The sequence below is a fragment of the Paramisgurnus dabryanus genome, chromosome 14, assembly GCF_030506205.2.
Source record: "Paramisgurnus dabryanus chromosome 14, PD_genome_1.1, whole genome shotgun sequence".
In the NCBI taxonomy this organism is placed as follows: domain Eukaryota; kingdom Metazoa; phylum Chordata; class Actinopteri; order Cypriniformes; family Cobitidae; genus Paramisgurnus; species Paramisgurnus dabryanus.
The window spans coordinates 17,077,718-17,095,512 of NC_133350.1; the positions used below are offsets into that span (position 1 = coordinate 17,077,718).

Below are 17,795 nucleotides of genomic sequence, written 5' to 3' on the forward strand. Positions count from 1 at the left end.
GCAGGGGAATATCTTCAGGTGCTGCGTAATATCATTCATATCAGAATGAGAGTATAGATCCTAGCCAAATCTGCCTAGAAAATGGCAACTTTTACTTTTCCGTCGGTCTTAGTACATGAGGTTATTTTTAGCACAATGCTAATGGTCTAATCAGATTCAATGAATTATGCTAAGCTATGCTAAAAGTGGTAGCGCCAGACCCAGAGATCAGCTGAATGGAGTCCAAAACGGTAAAAATCTAATGTTTAACTCTAGGGGAGCTTGAAAATGAGCATATTTTCAAAAAAAAGTGCAGTGTCCCTTTAAATGTGACACATATAGACTATAAATTAAATAATAAGCATATATTATTGCATGATATTTTGAAAAGCTCATATTCATTACAGTAGTGGCAAAGCAAAATAATTGATGCAATACAATGCAATCATCACACAGTATCCCTGACGTTCTGGGAGTCTCCCATTTTGAAAGGGACTCCTTGATGTCCGCAATAATGTAAAATATCCCGGAAATCAATTATTTGGGAACATGCAAGTTAGAGTGGTCAGGTTCAAATATTTTTACAAGGTCTTAGATCGTCATCTACGCTAAAGTGTCCATAACACCAAAAAAGACTACATCAATTGCATTGTAAAAACATTCAAGTGTAACCCTACTTAAAGGTGACATAGAATGATTGAACAGAGTATTTATCCTTGTTCTGTGATGTGACATGTAGACAAAAATTTTTTTTTGGGTCTGTAATGCCTTAGAAGCTTCCTAAAAACCTCTCTCAGATAGCTCTATTAGGGTGGGGGATTTTAAACAAGCGATTTTGCACCTATTTGTCTCCCCCTACTGGCTTAACTTGCAATCTCATTACTGATTGGCTGACTTTGCTGCCACTCAAAAAATGTAGCCAATTATTTTAAAGTGGAGGGGCAGTGAGATGCCTGTGATGTCATAAGCATCAGTTTTTCAGATTGGGCAGTTTTCTGGCTGACATTTCTGATTTCTGAGATGTTTAGCACTTTTTGTATGTTTGTGAATGTGGGTAGACTACCATTATTCAACAAAGACAAGGTAAAAATGGTTTTTCATTCTCTGTCCCCGTTAATAAAGTTTTTATATTAAGGTGTAATACTTTATAAAGTTTCATTTAACTCAATAGCAGAGCTGACTAGCTGTTAAAAGAGAGACCCTATTGAAGTCATAATACAATAATTTATATATATATATAAAAAAAAAGGAATTTGGTGGGTGAGCTACCTCTCTGAAATTAGTTTTGTAGGGTTGAATGTCCACAAAAAATGGTGAAAAACTATGGAAACCGGCTGTACAGCAATCATCTCTTAATACAAGCCGAATAAGGAGAGAAAGGACATTCAGAGGTTTTTAGTCAGCACATGAACAGAGGTACAGTCATCAGTCTTACTTGTAACCGGGCTGTTGTTTTCATTTCCATGCACCCAGGTGAGTCTGACTCTACGAGCTGAGGGATCAGACAGCTCAAGATCCTGAGGCGGGTCAGGTCGATCTAGGCGAATAATGGCATGTTACTAACCATGTTCACTTAAATAAGTACCAGTTATTCTTCATTTAAGGGATATTATTGTTAGATGCACTAATTGTATGTTAGAAAGATAGCGACTGTTCTAGATATGTTACCTGCGGAGGGATTAGGCTTTGGGGTGGCCGAGATGTCATCTATTATGAGGTAAAGGTGAGAGTTCAGAAGTCAAGGGTTAGTATGACTATTAATACTTTTAAAAAGGTAAATACAACACCAGACAAACGCTGTAGCTAAAGGAAGAGGTGTGTTTCTATGCAAAAGTAGTTCTAGGCTAACTATTTTAAGAACAAGAAAATCCTTGCTGATTATAAAATCTGGTTGCAACACACAACTTATGCCAAGGATAAGATAACTGTGCCAGAGAAAGCGCTTCATGTCACTTCACGAGGAAGCAGATGCAAATAAATGGAGATTGTGACGTTTGTCCAATGATGTAATCATCCTAGTTTAAATTCCAAAATATCAAACATGCTATAAACATAAAAAAATAATAAAAAACAGTGGACAGAATCTGTTTTTAACATAATTACCCTTAAGACGTTAGCTAAAGATGACAAAATTTGGTACATTTGGTCAATAGATGCCACCATTTTTACTGCTAAACAAATGTGTACCTAAAACTGTAAGGCGAGCTGATGCTGAGGATTCATCTATCTCAGTTTTGGCAGTGCATCTATATGTCCCTGAATCCTCTGGATTGATATTGTGAATAGTTATGGATTCATCATCCTTTTTTATCCGGCTCCTAAAACATAGACATTTGATGTTACATACACAATCACACAGTACACAATTATCTTTAAACAACCTGCTAAATGTGAATATCGGTATATATTGTAAAGTTTACAGAAGTAAAGAATAATACTTTTAATACAATTATGATTACATGTGACCACGTGTGTGTGAAATCCATGCTAAAGATTCCCTTATTAATTTCACTTTATTTTTATCTTTGCCGTGGTCTTACTCAGTCAATATTAAAGACATCAAGGTTATATTTTAACAGAATGTTCTTTACATTATGTGTAAATGATTTTATGTAGAAAACAGTAAATCACAAAAATGACTTTAGATTGGTTTTCACATGCAAGGTCACATTTTATGAGATTGGATTGTTATTTTATATTACAACCAGCCGAAGCTCAAAGGCTTGTCATCTTTCAGCCATGTGACAGTAATGGGAAGGGATGCGTCGTGTTTAACTCGACAGTCAAACCGAGCTGTGCTTCCTTTAGGTCCAGTCATGTCCTCTGGGGCCCGAACTATTCTTGTGGGTTCTGAAATGAATCACATCTAGCATAAGGAAATTTTTCAACCTACATCATGTAAATATACCAAAACATTATTAAAATCATTTTGATGTGAACTGAAATGCATTATTGTTTCATACCTTTGACCTCCAGGTGCACCTGATTATTCACCTGGCCCAATATATTGGTGGCGACACAGGTGTAGGTGCCTTGGTCTTCTGGCCGAGCCTGTGTGATTTCCAAAGTACCGTTGTGATACAGCTTATACTGCCCACCATCAAGACCACTGCCTTGGCCATTCTTGAACCTGAACACATGTACACACATTAAACTCTAACCTCTCTCTACCTGTATCATCCTGCCTAACAAGATGATCTTTATTTCAAGCTCACCAGCGGAGCGTAGGGAGCGGTGAGCCAAAGAAAGGGCAGTCAAATAAGGTCCTGTTATTTTCAATGACTTTAATCCGTTGGTTCTTCGGACCTAGCATCCGTGGAGCCATGTCTACAAAGAAAACAACAGTAACATCTCACAAAATGTGAATTGTGTGACCCATCTAAACCTTCTGAATGGTTGACCTCATCTCCTACCTAGGATGCTGACAAAAGCATTGGCCAGTAGGTATCCGTGCTCATTAGAAGCATTGCACTGGTACACCGCACTGCTGCCGATCTGCACTGAATGGAACATGATGGTATCACCCTGCACTTCATGGCTTGACTGTGAACCTGAAGAGGGGAGAAGATGAAGTATCAGCATATGAACTACAATTATCATTGTACAGAGAAAAGAAACTGACTTACTCTCTATAGGTCCCCCATTCATCAGCCATTGGATACTGGGCTTTGGGTTCCCATTGGCTCGGCACACCAGTCGTCCATTTTCTTCAGGGGCAAGCACAAGATTGGTGGGCTTATCGAGCCAGTAGGGAGCAGCTAAAAGAGCAAAGACCAGATGTATAAATTAGGCCAAAAACCAAACGCTTTCATTTAAAAAATACACTTTAAATCTTCTCAATGGCCCACCTTTGACCTGGACTTCATAGGAATGGCGAATTATGCCGATCTTGTTGCTGGCCATGCAGGTATAGCCCCCCGCATCTTCCTCGGACACGTTGAGGATACGCAAAGTTTTATTAAAGTTCTCAAACTTGACCTTCTGTAACGGCAGATCTCCTCCTCTTTTAAACCATTCGATTGTAGGGGTTGGGCTAGAAATGAAAAATAAGACTACATGTTTGAAACATCTCACAAACTACTGGACCCGAGTGTGGTTCCCCTTAAATTCCTTTGCCCTCCAATACCCAAACATCTTTAGGAGATATCGCCACGCTTATAGTATTTTGTGTATACTTACACTCCAGCAGCTATACACTCCAACAGAAGCTGTTCTCCTCGTAGCACCATTTTGGAGCTGGATCCGTCTTTTGGAGACAGAAAGCTGGGCTGCGTTTCTGGCACATTACGTACTGTAACGAAAGTTTGGGAAACTTGGTTAGATGCACTAAGAATAATGCACTGCAAACTATAAATGATAATTGCTTCTCTGTTATGGATTAAAATGAGTCTCAACCATCACATACAATACACAAACAAATGTTAATTTATTATTATATTGTGTACTGCAGGTTTAACTGTGGGTTCACACCAGCCGCGTTTGAGGGGTCAAATTTGCGTCTACATTTTTAGTTTACTCGCTTAATTCGCACGTGAAAGCTGCGCGTGAAATTCTAGTCATCACGCGGAAATTTTGTGACTCCGCTCGCTTTCTGTAAACACGTCACAACTAGAGCAAGCTTCTGACATTTTTTCCCCAAAGTTCAATTTTTTCAACTTGCGCGTTTCCCGCGAATGAGGCGGAATCGCGTCTACCACGCTAAACTCCTCATTCGCACCGCGAGACCACCATATGCGCATCAACGCGTCTGTACATTGACTTAACATTGAACTCACTCGCGCTTGACGCCTCTACCGCGGCTGGTCTGAACGCAGCATATCATGGTGAGGAAAATAAAGGAAATTACATCACTATGAATTTCTAAAATTGTTACTCTGTCTGTGAAATTTCAGATTAAGTCATTTTTGCGTGATTTACTACAAAAAAATCATCCTACAGTACATAATGTAAAGAAAATTCTGAGACAATATAACCTTCATATATTTAATATAACTGTGTAAGGTCATGTCAAAAATTTAAATAAAAGTGAATTCAATTATTGAAATCAAATTTAGATAATTTGATTATGAGACTTTAGCCTGGATTTCACAGATAGGGTCACCATTTGAAAAAATATTATCCAGGAACTGTAAAGTTGTTACTTCTGTGAGATGTCTGTACAAAGAGTTAATGTTAGATCTTAATAACAGTTTCTTATTACAAACAATAAACATTGCAAGAACATTTAAAATCTTAATATAGCCTAATATATACAGTAAACAAAGGAAAGACCTATATAACTGTGACAACAGACAGATGGTTAGTTGTGGGCATAAACTCTTGTTACATATGTGAAGACACAGACAATCCTCTCCTGCTGATGAGCATGGCGGTATTAGTTCTATTGTAATGCATATCTGGTGGTAAGGTTAGCACTGCCTGCAGCTATTAGCATTGCAAGCTGCACCCCTAGAGATGGATTGACAACTGGCTTTGATGTTTACATGAAGTGGGAGGATAACACCCATGAGATTAGACCGTGAAGCTGCCAAGAACATGTGTTATACGCCAGGGTCATGTGTGTTTGTGTCTGTGGTGACAGTCGTGCCAGTTCCTTGTCAGTGAAACCCCACAGTGGCCTTACCTGAAACATTGCTAGTCTGTGAACTCTACATTACTACTGTTAAATAACAAAAATAATTAATTTAAAGTAGTTAACTGTCATGAAGGCCTAAAAAATAGATTCCAATTTCTATATGAAAACTATAGTTTCGGGATAAAAACCAAACAAGATATAACATGAGATTCAATGATTTTGATTCAATGATGTCTGTCTATTATGACCCTCAGGCAACAAATAAGGATTTGCATGTGGTTAGGATTAAATTTACTGAAATATTAATGAACACCTTATCTCTTTCGTTACCATATCTCTAACGAGCAAAGTGATTAGAATAATTAAAGCAATTACCAAAGATAATCTGACTATTGTTCCTTCATAAGAACCTAAGCCAATGATTTTCACCTTGTGATAAAACTACTGTAGAAAAAAGCCTTAAAGGGATAGTTCGCTTCAAAATGAAAAATTCTGTCATCCTTTACTCATCCTCATGTTGTTCTAAGCCTGTATGAATTTCTTTTTTCTGATTTTCACAAAAGAAGATATTTTGAGAAATGATGGTAAACACACAGCAGATAGTGACCATTGACTTCCATAGTAGGAATAAAAAAAATATGATGGAATTTAATGGGTATCGTCAACTGTGTGCTTAGTACCATTATTTACCAAAATATTTTCATAATCTTCAAAAATATTTTTTCCTACTATGGAAGTCAGTGGTCACTGTCTGCTGTGTGTTTACCATCATTTCTCAAAATATCTTCTTTTGTGAAAATCAGAAAAAAGATCAGAAAAAAGATCAGAAAAAAGTAATTCATACAGGTTTAGGTTTAAATGATGACAGAATTTTCATTTTAAAGTGAACTGTCCCTGTAAATAAGATATTAAAAACATGTAGACTGAAACTGAGGGCAACATCCTTCTCTTCCATGTATATTATTTACCATTTACATTTATGCATTTGGGATTTACTATTCAAGCTACGTATTTTTTATCAGTAAAAACCTTGCCAACCAACGCAATGTTCTACCCATTAAGCTACAAAAATACTTACCAGATGAACTATCTGTGCTTCCTCTCGTGTTTGTTAGAAAAAGCAGCATTGACTTAGTTAGAGTGAGTTAAACTAAAGCGTACAGATAACAGACTCACTGCATGTGTAACTCACCACTGTACAGGTCAGTGGAGTTGACAAAGGTGTCATTATACGGTTCATCTGGGAAAAAAATCATTCAGTACGATACAAAAAATATCAAATACTGCACATTTATCTGCAATTGGTAAAGTACAATGATGTCGGAATGAATAAAGTTATTTCAAAGCCAGATTACAAAAGCTTTTAACAGTAAAATGAACCCTGGATTAGTGCCACTTTTAATCCTGGGTTTGGCAATGTTTCACACTTGTTATTTTGTAAGGAGCCCAGTTTGAACCTTAAGTAAATAAGACCTGCTTTAAAAATGAAAGTGATTAAGGATACAACGTTAATCCCAGGATAAGCAATGTACAACATAAAACAAGATTACCGGTATTCAAAATTACGATAACCTCTGTAAAATGAGTTAAGAACATCAATTATGAAAAGTCTGTTCAATGAGAACGTTTTTAAAGGGAAAGTTTAACAAAAAATTAAAATTCTGTCATCATTTACAAACCTTTATACGTGTTTTTTTTTGAAGATATTTTGAGGAATGTTTGTAACCAAACCGTTCAGAAGCCCCATTGACATCCATAGTAGGAAAACTATGGAAGTCAATGGGGCTTCTCATCGGTTTGCAAACATTCCACAAAATATCTTCCTTTGTGGTTATCAGACCAAAGAAGTGAATACAGGTTTGTAACAACATAAGTAAATGATGACAGAATTTTCATTTTTAGGTAAATTATCCTTTCAACAGCATTGTTTTAGCCAGCATGATCTTGGATCTCCATGGGCACCCTGTAACAAAGACAGTATATAAATGGGCTCAGTATGTCAGGGGGAGGGGAGATGATCCTTCAAACCAAAACAAAATCGTATCATATGAAAACCTGTGCATGTAACCAATAATCAAGCAAAATAAAACCTGTAAAGCCTGTGAATAAAATGAATAAAAGGCAATCAGCACAAAAAAAAGTTCACAGGCATACTGCAATGCTACCACCTAACCAGAAGATGGCAATATCCACATGCACCTTTAAGGGCAGCAAAGAGTCAAAGACAGAAGTATATCCGACATACTGTAATTCATAATAAATACAGCAATCATAAAATAGTCCAAAACAAACAAAACTCTCCACTTACTTGTGTGGACTTTAAGGATGTAAGGGTTCTTCTGCTGAATGGTGTGTGTGAACTCAAAGCGAGCGTTGCAGCTATAATCGGTGCTGGCATCTTTAGCAAGAACATTGGAGAAGTACAGGTCACCATTCAAGCCCATAGACACCCGCTTGTCCTGTGTTATAGGCATAATGGCTGTGGAAAGACAACATAGTAGAATTTATTTAACTTAAATATGTGTAAAATAGCCAAAAGGCATCAACGTAATGATGCTGAAAATGAGTATGTGAAGCGCAGGTACATGATCAGCATGTGCTGGCCTGAAAATTGTGTACCCATCATTATGAAAAGTCTCACTTAAGAGTATGAACAGGTAGCCTGGTAATACCATCCTCTGCTAGTACAGAAGCGTAATGAAATGTAGCGGAAGTACAAAGTCTGACGTAGTCAGGCTAATGAACAGGATAGTTTAAAAATCAATTTTGGTGATCTAATGGTGCAAAAATGACACTTAATTAATCACAAACACAGTACAGTAGCCTAGTATGTATGTGTCTATGCTGTATGACTCTAGGATAGTTACAGTACACCGTGCCATGCATGTTTCTGCTCTCTCAGCTTTAAGTCAGTTAGTGGAGATTTGCTTGCATGCACTAGCTCAGCACTAATGCAGTAACGGACACTGCTGTGCTGAGGACATATGCAACCAGAGATAAAGGAAGAGAGGAAGGAAAATATAAGAGTGTGTGAAGGTGAAGTCTGAATGACGACGTTGCTGAGGCTTGATGTCATCACATGAGACCCAATCAATCACAGGAAGATAAGAGGAAAACTCACAGCTGTCCATCCAAAAGGTTTCAGGAGGAGGTAGGCCAGGAGGTGGGTTGCAGGTGAGGACGAGCGATGTCCCTTCACGCAAAACTATCGGCTTCAGAACCTCCTTTGGCCACAGTGGAGACTCTAAATAATTGTGAAAAGTGTATCAGATCGGCAATCATAAAGACATCACATTATTAGAGATAGTGAATTGTGCAACCTGTGTAATAGTTCACCCCAAAATTCACTTACATTCTCCCCTTTAATTCTTAATTTCTTTTTTATAACATAAAACTGATCAGAATAAGTTTACATTTTCTATGCATTCCTCTCCATTTGTCGTAGATGAAGGAAATATGGATTGTGTTTACCATGAGGGTGAGCAAATTTATTTACAATAATTTATTTTACATTTACAATTTACAGGAACAGTGCATTACAAGATGCACAAAAGCTGTCACTGAGATGGTACCCTTCAAAAGGTCCCAATATTTGAGGTACTAATGGCGCTTTTCAATTGCATAGTACCCTACGGTTTGATTTGGGTCGGGTCAGCTTAGTTTTGGGGGGCTTTTCCACTGGGTGAAGTACCTAGTACCCGAAACTTTTTTTTGTACCACCTCGATTGGTGTTCTAAGCGACTTGAGCTGATAGCAAAACGTGACACAAAAACACTACAGATCACTGATTGGTCTGAGAGAATCGTCACTACCAGCGTCATCGCTATAATGTAAAAGATTAGCTTTAGCTTCATGCTAGCTTGCGCTGTCTCGAATAAACCTGTTGTCATCTGTGCTTTGCTGTAAGTTACCAGACTTCCTTTTAGCAAAAAAAAACATCTACAGGTTGAGAATCAGGAATATCATAACATTTTTTCCAGACTTGCAGTTTGTGGGGCACATTCGTGACGCACACGTCCGCCCATATGCTTAAATGCAACTTAAATGAGGCTCAGCGGACACGTCGACTGACGACACGGGTGTTTGTACAGAAACTGTCATGTGAGACAGAGGTGATAAACGTGATGTGCAAACATCTATTTGTGGTGGTCAATTTTAATTTTGTGGCGGACTGAGAAATGAATGATGTCCCAGCAGTAGACAGCGCAAATATACGACACGCCTATAATCCCTCCCACTTTGAAGTGTTACTAAACTCAATGGAAAAGCTAACCACGCCAAAGTGAGGTGAGTTGACCCGACCTGACCCAATCCAAACCGTTGGGTACTATGCAAGGGAAGGCACCATAATATGCACCCTTTAGGGACAAATATGTACTTTTTTTAAGATTACCGCCCCAGTGACAGCTTAATTCTTTTTGTAGAGCATGTGTGTAACAATACAGTCAACTGGTCCCTTACTGGAGACTCGTAGCAGGATTTTGTTGGAAATTGCCACGCCCAAATCGTTGGTGGCGAAACACTGGTACTCGCCCTCATAATCTTCTGGTCTCCCGCTACTTCTAATCTCCAGCGTCCCCGACGGTTTCCGCATGGTCACCCGCGGGTCCTTTCCCACGTTAAAAAACTTCCCATTTCGCCTCCACTGAAACCTGCACAGAGAGGCCACACACAGGACATGAGCCAATGCAGTTACAGTAATGAAAGAGGTCGTAAGATATCTTTAATGATGAGAGAGGCAGATCGAAACATCGTAAAGCTTAACTTTGTTTTAAAAGTGTGGTCAAGGCCTAATATATACAGTAGTATACAACAATGAAGAGATTTATACCAAATGAAAGTTTCAAACCTTGTGTGCTTGTAGTTGACTGAGCGCCAACCTACTAAATATTCTGTGAGCGTGAACAGTAAACTGAATGTATTATTAGAGCACAATAGCTTTACTGGGTCGGGCTGAGCGAAACGTTTTGTAAAGTCCAGCAGATCACCAAACAAAAACAGGCTTTCTGAATGGCCACACTGTGTTGAGCTGGTCAGGCCTGTATTACTGATACAAGCACAAGGGAGCAGAGCTAGACAAAGTGCCCCAACATATCTGATGGCATGAGAAGGGTGAAAAAGGGAGGGTGCATGGACAAAGCTGGCAGTGCCACTGTCAGGTTGGGGCATTGGGTGTCACTCACACAAAAATGTGCTGGTCTTTGTCATGCCTACGCTAATGGCCATCTGGTTTCATTAGAGAGCCACAGAAGAGAAAGAATGAGCGACAGACAGGAAGATGGAGCTGCAGAGTGACACAAAGAGCATGACGGTGTTGCAGTTTCCCATAGGAAAGTTCCTTTTAATATCTCAGTTTCTTCTAGGCATGGCATCACTGTAAAAAATCCTTTGTAGCACTTTTATTTTAAGAAGTGTATGGAGAAGAAAATCTGAGACAATGTCGATACTTAAATTGAACATAACTGAGAACTCAATAAAGTCTCCTGAGTTAAATGATTAAACAAAAACTTTCAAGCAATAAAATTCTCTTTTTCAGGTTGAGACATAACAGGTTGATGATAAACTGAAAACATGAAAGTGGTGAGAGATGGAACCAAAGAAAGAAAGGGGAGAAAGCGAAGATGAGATGCCTAAACAGCAAACAGAATAAAGGGTTTCGCCCATTCTCACGTTGGCACTGGGTTCCCCTTGGCCTCGCATTCAATGATGATGTTATCTCTGGGGTCTACAATGTAGTCCTTCAGTGACTGCTTCACAATAGTGGGGGGTTGTTTCACTGTGGTGGAGAGATAGAGAGAGAGAGTCTTATCTAACCAGCACTGAGGCAAAACACTCACATTTTTATATATAAAAATAACACTCAAATACATATATTCATGCATATCATATACACTGTTAGACAAAATGGTCAAAATATGTCCCCCAGGGGCAGCACCCTTGAAAAATAGGTCCTAATATGTACCATTAGGTACAGATATGTATACATTTGGTACTGGTACCAAGCCTGGCCTGATTTTGCCAAGGACAACATTTTTGTAAATAATACCTAATCCCACCACAACTACAAACCTCTGAAAATCAGAGGGAAATGATATGTGAAACACAATGGTCAAGAAGCAGCTATGTTCCCCTGAGGATATCAACAACTTGGTGGCGAGCCAAATCAGGAGAGCCAATGCGTACCTTTGAGATACCAATACGTATCTCTGAGGTATACGAACTCTTTAGGTGCACTTTTTGAAAGGATACAGTCCCAGTGACAACTGGGGTATGTATTTTGACAATTTTTGTATACACTATTAGATTTTTTTTTTTTTAAATATATAACTCAGCTGTCACTGGGGGTGTTCCTTTTTAAAAGGTCCTAATATGTAATATTTGGTACAGAAATGTATACATTTTGGTACCAATTTGTATGAGATAATAATATGTATTTTTGAGGTGAAATAAGCTCTCTTTGGTTACCTCTGAGGTACTAATATCAACTTACAGCAGTTTTATATTAAGTACAGCCCCAGTGACAGCTAGGGTACAAATTTTGACCATTTTTATCTGAGAGTGATTATATAATGATAATATATACTAATAAATACAATAATGCAATAAAATGCCAAATTCTAATGACAGTTTGTTTTTTTCTGCTAGCAGATATAGGGGCAGATTTACTAACAAGTTGCACCAGTGCCGCCCATTTTTTCCCGTTAAAACTCTACTGTCAGGATTTGTTAGACACGCAGTGAAAAATTAGCACTGAAAAGGCGTTGACGTACTGTAGTTATTTTTGCATCTGACCTTATTGCATATCCATTTGTAGGAGATTCCCTTTCAGGCACAAAATTTATGGTAGGAGAGTAAATTAATCTCGCATGTGATTTAGTAAGGTTTGCCCTCATCAGTTGGAATTTGCATATTTATTTTAAAGCATGTCTTAAATTGTGTTGGTCCTTATGGAATTGAGATGATGCGCCTGTGTTCTTTAAAGTGCACCTATTTCACTGCTGAAAACAATGTTATTTTGTGTATTTAGTATAATACAATGTGTTCGCGTTGTTTATGGTAAAAAAAAACATTATTTTCCACATACCGTACATTTTTGTACCTCCAAATTTTACTCTCCTCCTGAAACGCATGGATTTAAAAAACGATGTGTCCCTGATTGGCCAGCTAATCTATACGTTGTTATTGGCCTGAATACCTCTGACGTCAGCCGGAAATGTGACGCTCCTTGCCATGTTAGAAATATTCGCGCACAATGTAATGCTAACAGGAGTTATTTTATAGGCTGTGAGTCCAAGCGGGACGAATTATGATAATGTTGGTCTTGTCTACATCACCAATCCCAGGAAGTAAACTGTTGCCTTCAATCCGTGTGTTTGTTGTAGTCCAGAAAAAGAGATTAACATTGGAGACGATAACATGCGTCATTGTTTACTTAGGGGTTTGTACCTTATGCATATCGTGAACATGTACTAATACACACTTACACACCAAAAGAAAAGTCAAAACCTGAATCGGACAATAGGTGCTCTTTAACATGCTCTTTGTTAGTAAATCACCCAAAAAATGTCCACTCCCACCGGCCCTTTGGAATTGCATCCACTTGCCCTGTTTTTAGTAAAATTTTAGTAAATTTAGTAAATAGTAAATATAGTAATGTTTTCGTTTATTTTAGTTTTGTGTGAATGCTATATTCACCAATCAGCATCCATAAAAGGACCTATTTTTTATCATAGAAATTTTGACAATGAATATGCTACATGATCAGCCACATGGTCCTTGATCTGTGGGTATGGCTTTGCTAACAAACCCCTCAGGTCATCCTCATTCTTAAATGCATGGCCTGTCAAAATACATTCTTTTGGGCTTACATTAGAATATTAATCCGCTTCAATACTTATTTAAAACAGTGACCTCATGTGAGCTCTTGAGGATTGTGTTTGAAACCCTTTCAATGGTTATTCTGTATCTTCTCTATTTTCAGTCAATGCCCTTTCTGATCTGATACGTTTGGTTGTAATCTGTATTAAAACCAAGTACTGATTTAATGAAGAAGTTAATCTGTGTTAATGAGGCACTTACAGTCTTTCTGGATCATTGCTGTTAGTTCCAGATACGAGTGGATGGAGAGAAACACAGATTAAATGTGAAGAAGGGAACGAAGAGAGTGAGGAGAAATGGTTATAAAACAAATGTCAACAGTTTTATATTAATGTATTAAAATGACAGCTTAAGTACTGATATAAGACAAGACAATTGCATTTATATTAGTTAGTGAATGCTACAGTGCAACATACATTTTCTACATTTACAGTAAGTAACAGTAAGCGTTCTATTTACAGTAAGTAACAGTAAGTGTTCTATGTTTGTTTTTTAAACAACACTAAAATAAACAAATGCACTTACCTGTTAATAAGTCACGGGTGAAAGGAGCATGTAAAAAATGCAAATTAGGAGAAAAGATTAATTTTATGCTGAATGAGTCACATCACAAAAAAGAATCACATCACAGATAAATCATCACATTGTTACGTCAGCAAATCATAATCAGTGCATTTATCTTCACTGATGTGGCAGGATATTCAATCTTTGACTGCGCTTCTTTGTCCAGCTGTTAGAATGACAGAGCCTGTGGGGGTTTTCTTACATGATAATAACCACAATCATTGTGATGTATGTTCTTTAAGACCCAAGATTGGCTTTTGCATTGTGCTTTGCAAATTAAAGCAACATGACCTTCATCCCCAGGTTACAGCAGCATCTAACAAGAACCATCCATGCTCCTGTGGTGCAAGTCACAGGATAGCGACAGGTGCATTTCTAGCTTTGTGTTATTTATCATATGACATCAATCATAGCACATAAGTAAGGTCATGGGGGAAGGGGCGTCATCGGCAACATATGTGTTAGTGTGTGTGAGCGCATGTGTAATGGGTTCAAAGGTTAGCTAGGGGGGCTATGACAACCTTTGTGAATAGAAATCACATTTGGGGGTACTGGGATTAAAGGGTTAATTTGTATAATAGTAAGATGCTAATAGTTAGATACATAAGAGATGCTAGAGTGGTTGAAAGACAATCCATAAAAATTAAATAATCTTTCATGTAAAAATAAGGAATGGCAATATAGAAATATATAGAAATACTAAATGGCAGTGCCGTGGTTGGATAGAGCCGATTAAGGGGTGGTAATATCCCCTTCTGACATCATAAGGGGAGCCAAATTTCAATGACCTATTGTATCACATGCTTGCAGAGAATGGTTTACATTTTCTAGGTTGATAAAAGCACTGTGGACCCAATTATAGCACTTAAACATAGAAAAAGTCAGATTTTTGTGATACGTCCCCTTTAAAGTTTTAGATGGTGCTAAATGTGTTATATCTTATAGGTGACAGGTTTAAAAATGGAGAACAAGTGTACAAACTGAGCTATAATCACTAATAGTACAATCAGATGCCTGTCACTTCCCAGCAGCCCATGCTGCTGAATACATTTTAGTAAGGTCAAGAGGTCAGAGGGGTATTATGAAGTGCTCAGAGGCAGAATCAACGCTGCAATCTTCTCTATCTACACAGATCAATAGAGATTCACACTGATGGAACCAGAGCTTGCTGTAAAAGCTAAAGCAGAAATGAGAGAGAAATAAAGGAAGAGAGAAATGAAAGAGGAAATGAGGAAGAAAATAGGAACTGAGAAAAAAAAAGATGGAAAATATACAATGTGGGAATAGCAGCATATGGGAAAAATAGGAAAAGCAATTGATGGCGTTTCGGGAATACACCAGGAAAAGAGGAGGTGGGGAGGTGCTGACAGCCCCTGGTAAAAACTGAATCTTTCTCTATTGTTAAGCATATCGCCTCTGGGGGTGTCTCTCTCTTTCTCTCTCTTTCTTTCTCTCTCTCTTACTATGGGCTCTTATTATTTTTCATAAGCATCAGGGGCAAATGTTTATGCTAATAATACAAGAAAACTAATAAAATAAACTATGGGTTAAACATTTAGACAACAGAAGTCAGAATTGATGTATTGCTTTCTTTGTTAAAGATGCAATGCAAAATAGATTGAATTTTCAGTACTTAAGTTTACTTTATTGTCTGTTTCCTGAATAGAAATTTATATTTGACACTGGCACAAAGAAATTGATCTTAATAAACAATACAATACATTCACATACCACATAATAAAACATATGGAGCATACCCATAAATGTATGTAATACCTCATTTGAAAAAAAAAAATGTTTTTAAAACAGTCACCGCCAATCGAACAATCTAATCTTTTGTATACGTTCCTTTCAGCCTTTTTTTATGTGTTTCTTTTAAAATCCGTTTAGCCATTATTGATATTGTGCATAATGAAAGACCCTAAATTAGAATTTCGTGGCTTTAAAGGGTTAGTTCATCCAAAAATGAAAATGATGTTATTAATGACTCACCCTCATTTCGTTCGAAATCTGTAAGACATCCGTTCATCTTCGGAACACAGTTTAAGATGTTTTATATTTAGTCCGAGAGCTGTCTGATCCTCCAATGAAAATGTATGTACGGTATACTGTCCAGGTCCAGAAAGGTAATAAAACATCATCAAAGTAGTCCATGTGAATAACAAAATAACAAAAATTACAACTTTATTCAGCATTATCTTCTCTTCCGGGTCTGTTGTGAATCTGCGTTCAATTGACGTATGACGCTGTTGACGTGTTATCTGGTGCGCCCGAGCTTCGTTTACTGTCTGAGGTTTTGACATCTGCGACATGCACACTTACGCACCATTTATAGCATAGAATAGCTTGAATACAGCGTGCGTCTTCCTCAGACTGTAAATGAAGCTCGGGCGCACCAGATAACACGTCAGCAGCGTTGTACGTCAGCAGTGTCATTAAACGCGGATTCACAACAGACCCGGAAGAGAAGACAATGCTGAATAAAGTCGTAATTATTGTTATTTTTGGACCAAAATGTATTTTCAATGCTTTAACAAATTCTAACTGACCCACTGATGTCACATGGACTATTTTGATGATGTTTTTATTACCTTTCTGGACATGGACAGTATACCTTACATACATTTTCAATGGAGGACCAGAAAGCTCTTGTACTAAATCTTAAACTGTGTTTCCAAAGATAAACCGAGGTCTTATGGGTTTGGAACTACATGAGTAGTATTCATTAATGACATCAGTTTCATTTTTGGATGAACTAACCCTTTAAGTTTGTCTATTAGCTTTGAAGCAATGTATATGCTATAGTCTACTCTTAGGATACAAATGGGTGGTGCTCTATTGAGATCTCAAAAAAATAATAATATTGGCGTAGTCTGTTTATAAAAGCTTGTTTTACACTCGTATGAAAATATGACACCATTGTAAATGGAAGTCTCGTCTGTTCTTTTATGCAGAAAAGGAGAACGATAACCCCATTAGTGCATCAATGAGTAACTTAAAAACCTCATCACATAAGTGCAGAGTATGTCATTTATGTTGCATGTTAAAGTGGCAAGCAATTTACAAAGGTCTGTATAGGTGTGCTTGTGGGGGTTGGGATTGCATGTGATTCTCTGTCCCGAGTGTATATTGTATAAAACACATTTTGTCTGTAATATTTGTTTTATTTCTGGACAATAACTATTTTCTTATACTATTACATTTTATCAGCCACTTAGAGTTACAGATATTTACAACATGTTTAAAAACACCAACCAGAATCATTAATACCCAATGTTTATTCAAATCAGCTTATTTGGGTTATAATGATGACTTACGGTCTAGTGGGACTTCAATTGAAACCGCCTCCTTTGACAGCACTAAGATTATCGACAACACTGTTAGTGCCGTGCACCGCCCCTGCGTCCACATCTCTCACCTCCGATTGGCTAATCCCTCCCGTCCCGACTCCCTACTGGTTTAGTAGCACGCTTTGAGTCACGTTGGATGACCTGTGAAAAGAAAAGAAAGTGGTGCTCATTATTATTGCACAATACTTTATTCATTTCTTTAACATTTTGGAGTTAATCTCATTTTGTTAGATACAGTATATGCTTACAAGAAAACAAAACAATTTGCTCAACTTCTCTCTCTATTCTCTGAAGTAAATTCTTAATATTTCTAACCGTTTGCAAGTACATTTATCTTATTTATAATACAAAAATATTTTTTCGATGCTTCAAATGGCATGCAGATTTCATGTGGCAGGTGTATTCGCTTCTACAGGAGTGGGTTGTGTGTATGTGGAGGGTTTAAGCTG

At 37.7% G+C, this 17,795-nt stretch overlaps 1 protein-coding gene across 28 annotated transcripts in view; it reads right to left on the reverse strand.

Moving 5' to 3' along the window:
- Positions 1-17,795, reverse strand: part of nfasca (neurofascin homolog (chicken) a) — a 95,304-nt gene that overhangs the window by 29,637 nt on the left and 47,872 nt on the right. For 13 of the 28 annotated variants that reach the window (XM_065241341.2, XM_065241337.2, XM_065241344.2 and 10 more), the window contains 17 exons: positions 17,314-17,487; positions 13,634-13,651; positions 11,225-11,330; positions 10,016-10,206; positions 8,676-8,798; positions 7,863-8,033; positions 6,747-6,794; positions 4,159-4,270; positions 3,828-4,012; positions 3,606-3,737; positions 3,393-3,530; positions 3,195-3,306; positions 2,943-3,109; positions 2,682-2,829; positions 2,167-2,297; positions 1,648-1,686; positions 1,415-1,516 (listed from right to left, as the gene is read on the reverse strand). In XM_065241341.2, the coding sequence (XP_065097413.1) occupies positions 1,415-1,516; positions 1,648-1,686; positions 2,167-2,297; positions 2,682-2,829; positions 2,943-3,109; positions 3,195-3,306; positions 3,393-3,530; positions 3,606-3,737; positions 3,828-4,012; positions 4,159-4,270; positions 6,747-6,794; positions 7,863-8,033; positions 8,676-8,798; positions 10,016-10,206; positions 11,225-11,330; positions 13,634-13,651; positions 17,314-17,407 (2,017 nt within the window). In that variant the 5' untranslated portion in view covers positions 17,408-17,487. The remainder of the gene's footprint in view (positions 1-1,414; positions 1,517-1,647; positions 1,687-2,166; positions 2,298-2,681; positions 2,830-2,942; positions 3,110-3,194; positions 3,307-3,392; positions 3,531-3,605; positions 3,738-3,827; positions 4,013-4,158; positions 4,271-6,746; positions 6,795-7,862; positions 8,034-8,675; positions 8,799-10,015; positions 10,207-11,224; positions 11,331-13,633; positions 13,652-17,313; positions 17,488-17,795) is intronic. The other 15 variants (XM_065241345.2, XM_065241357.2, XM_065241359.2 and 12 more) reach the window with 9 other exon arrangements.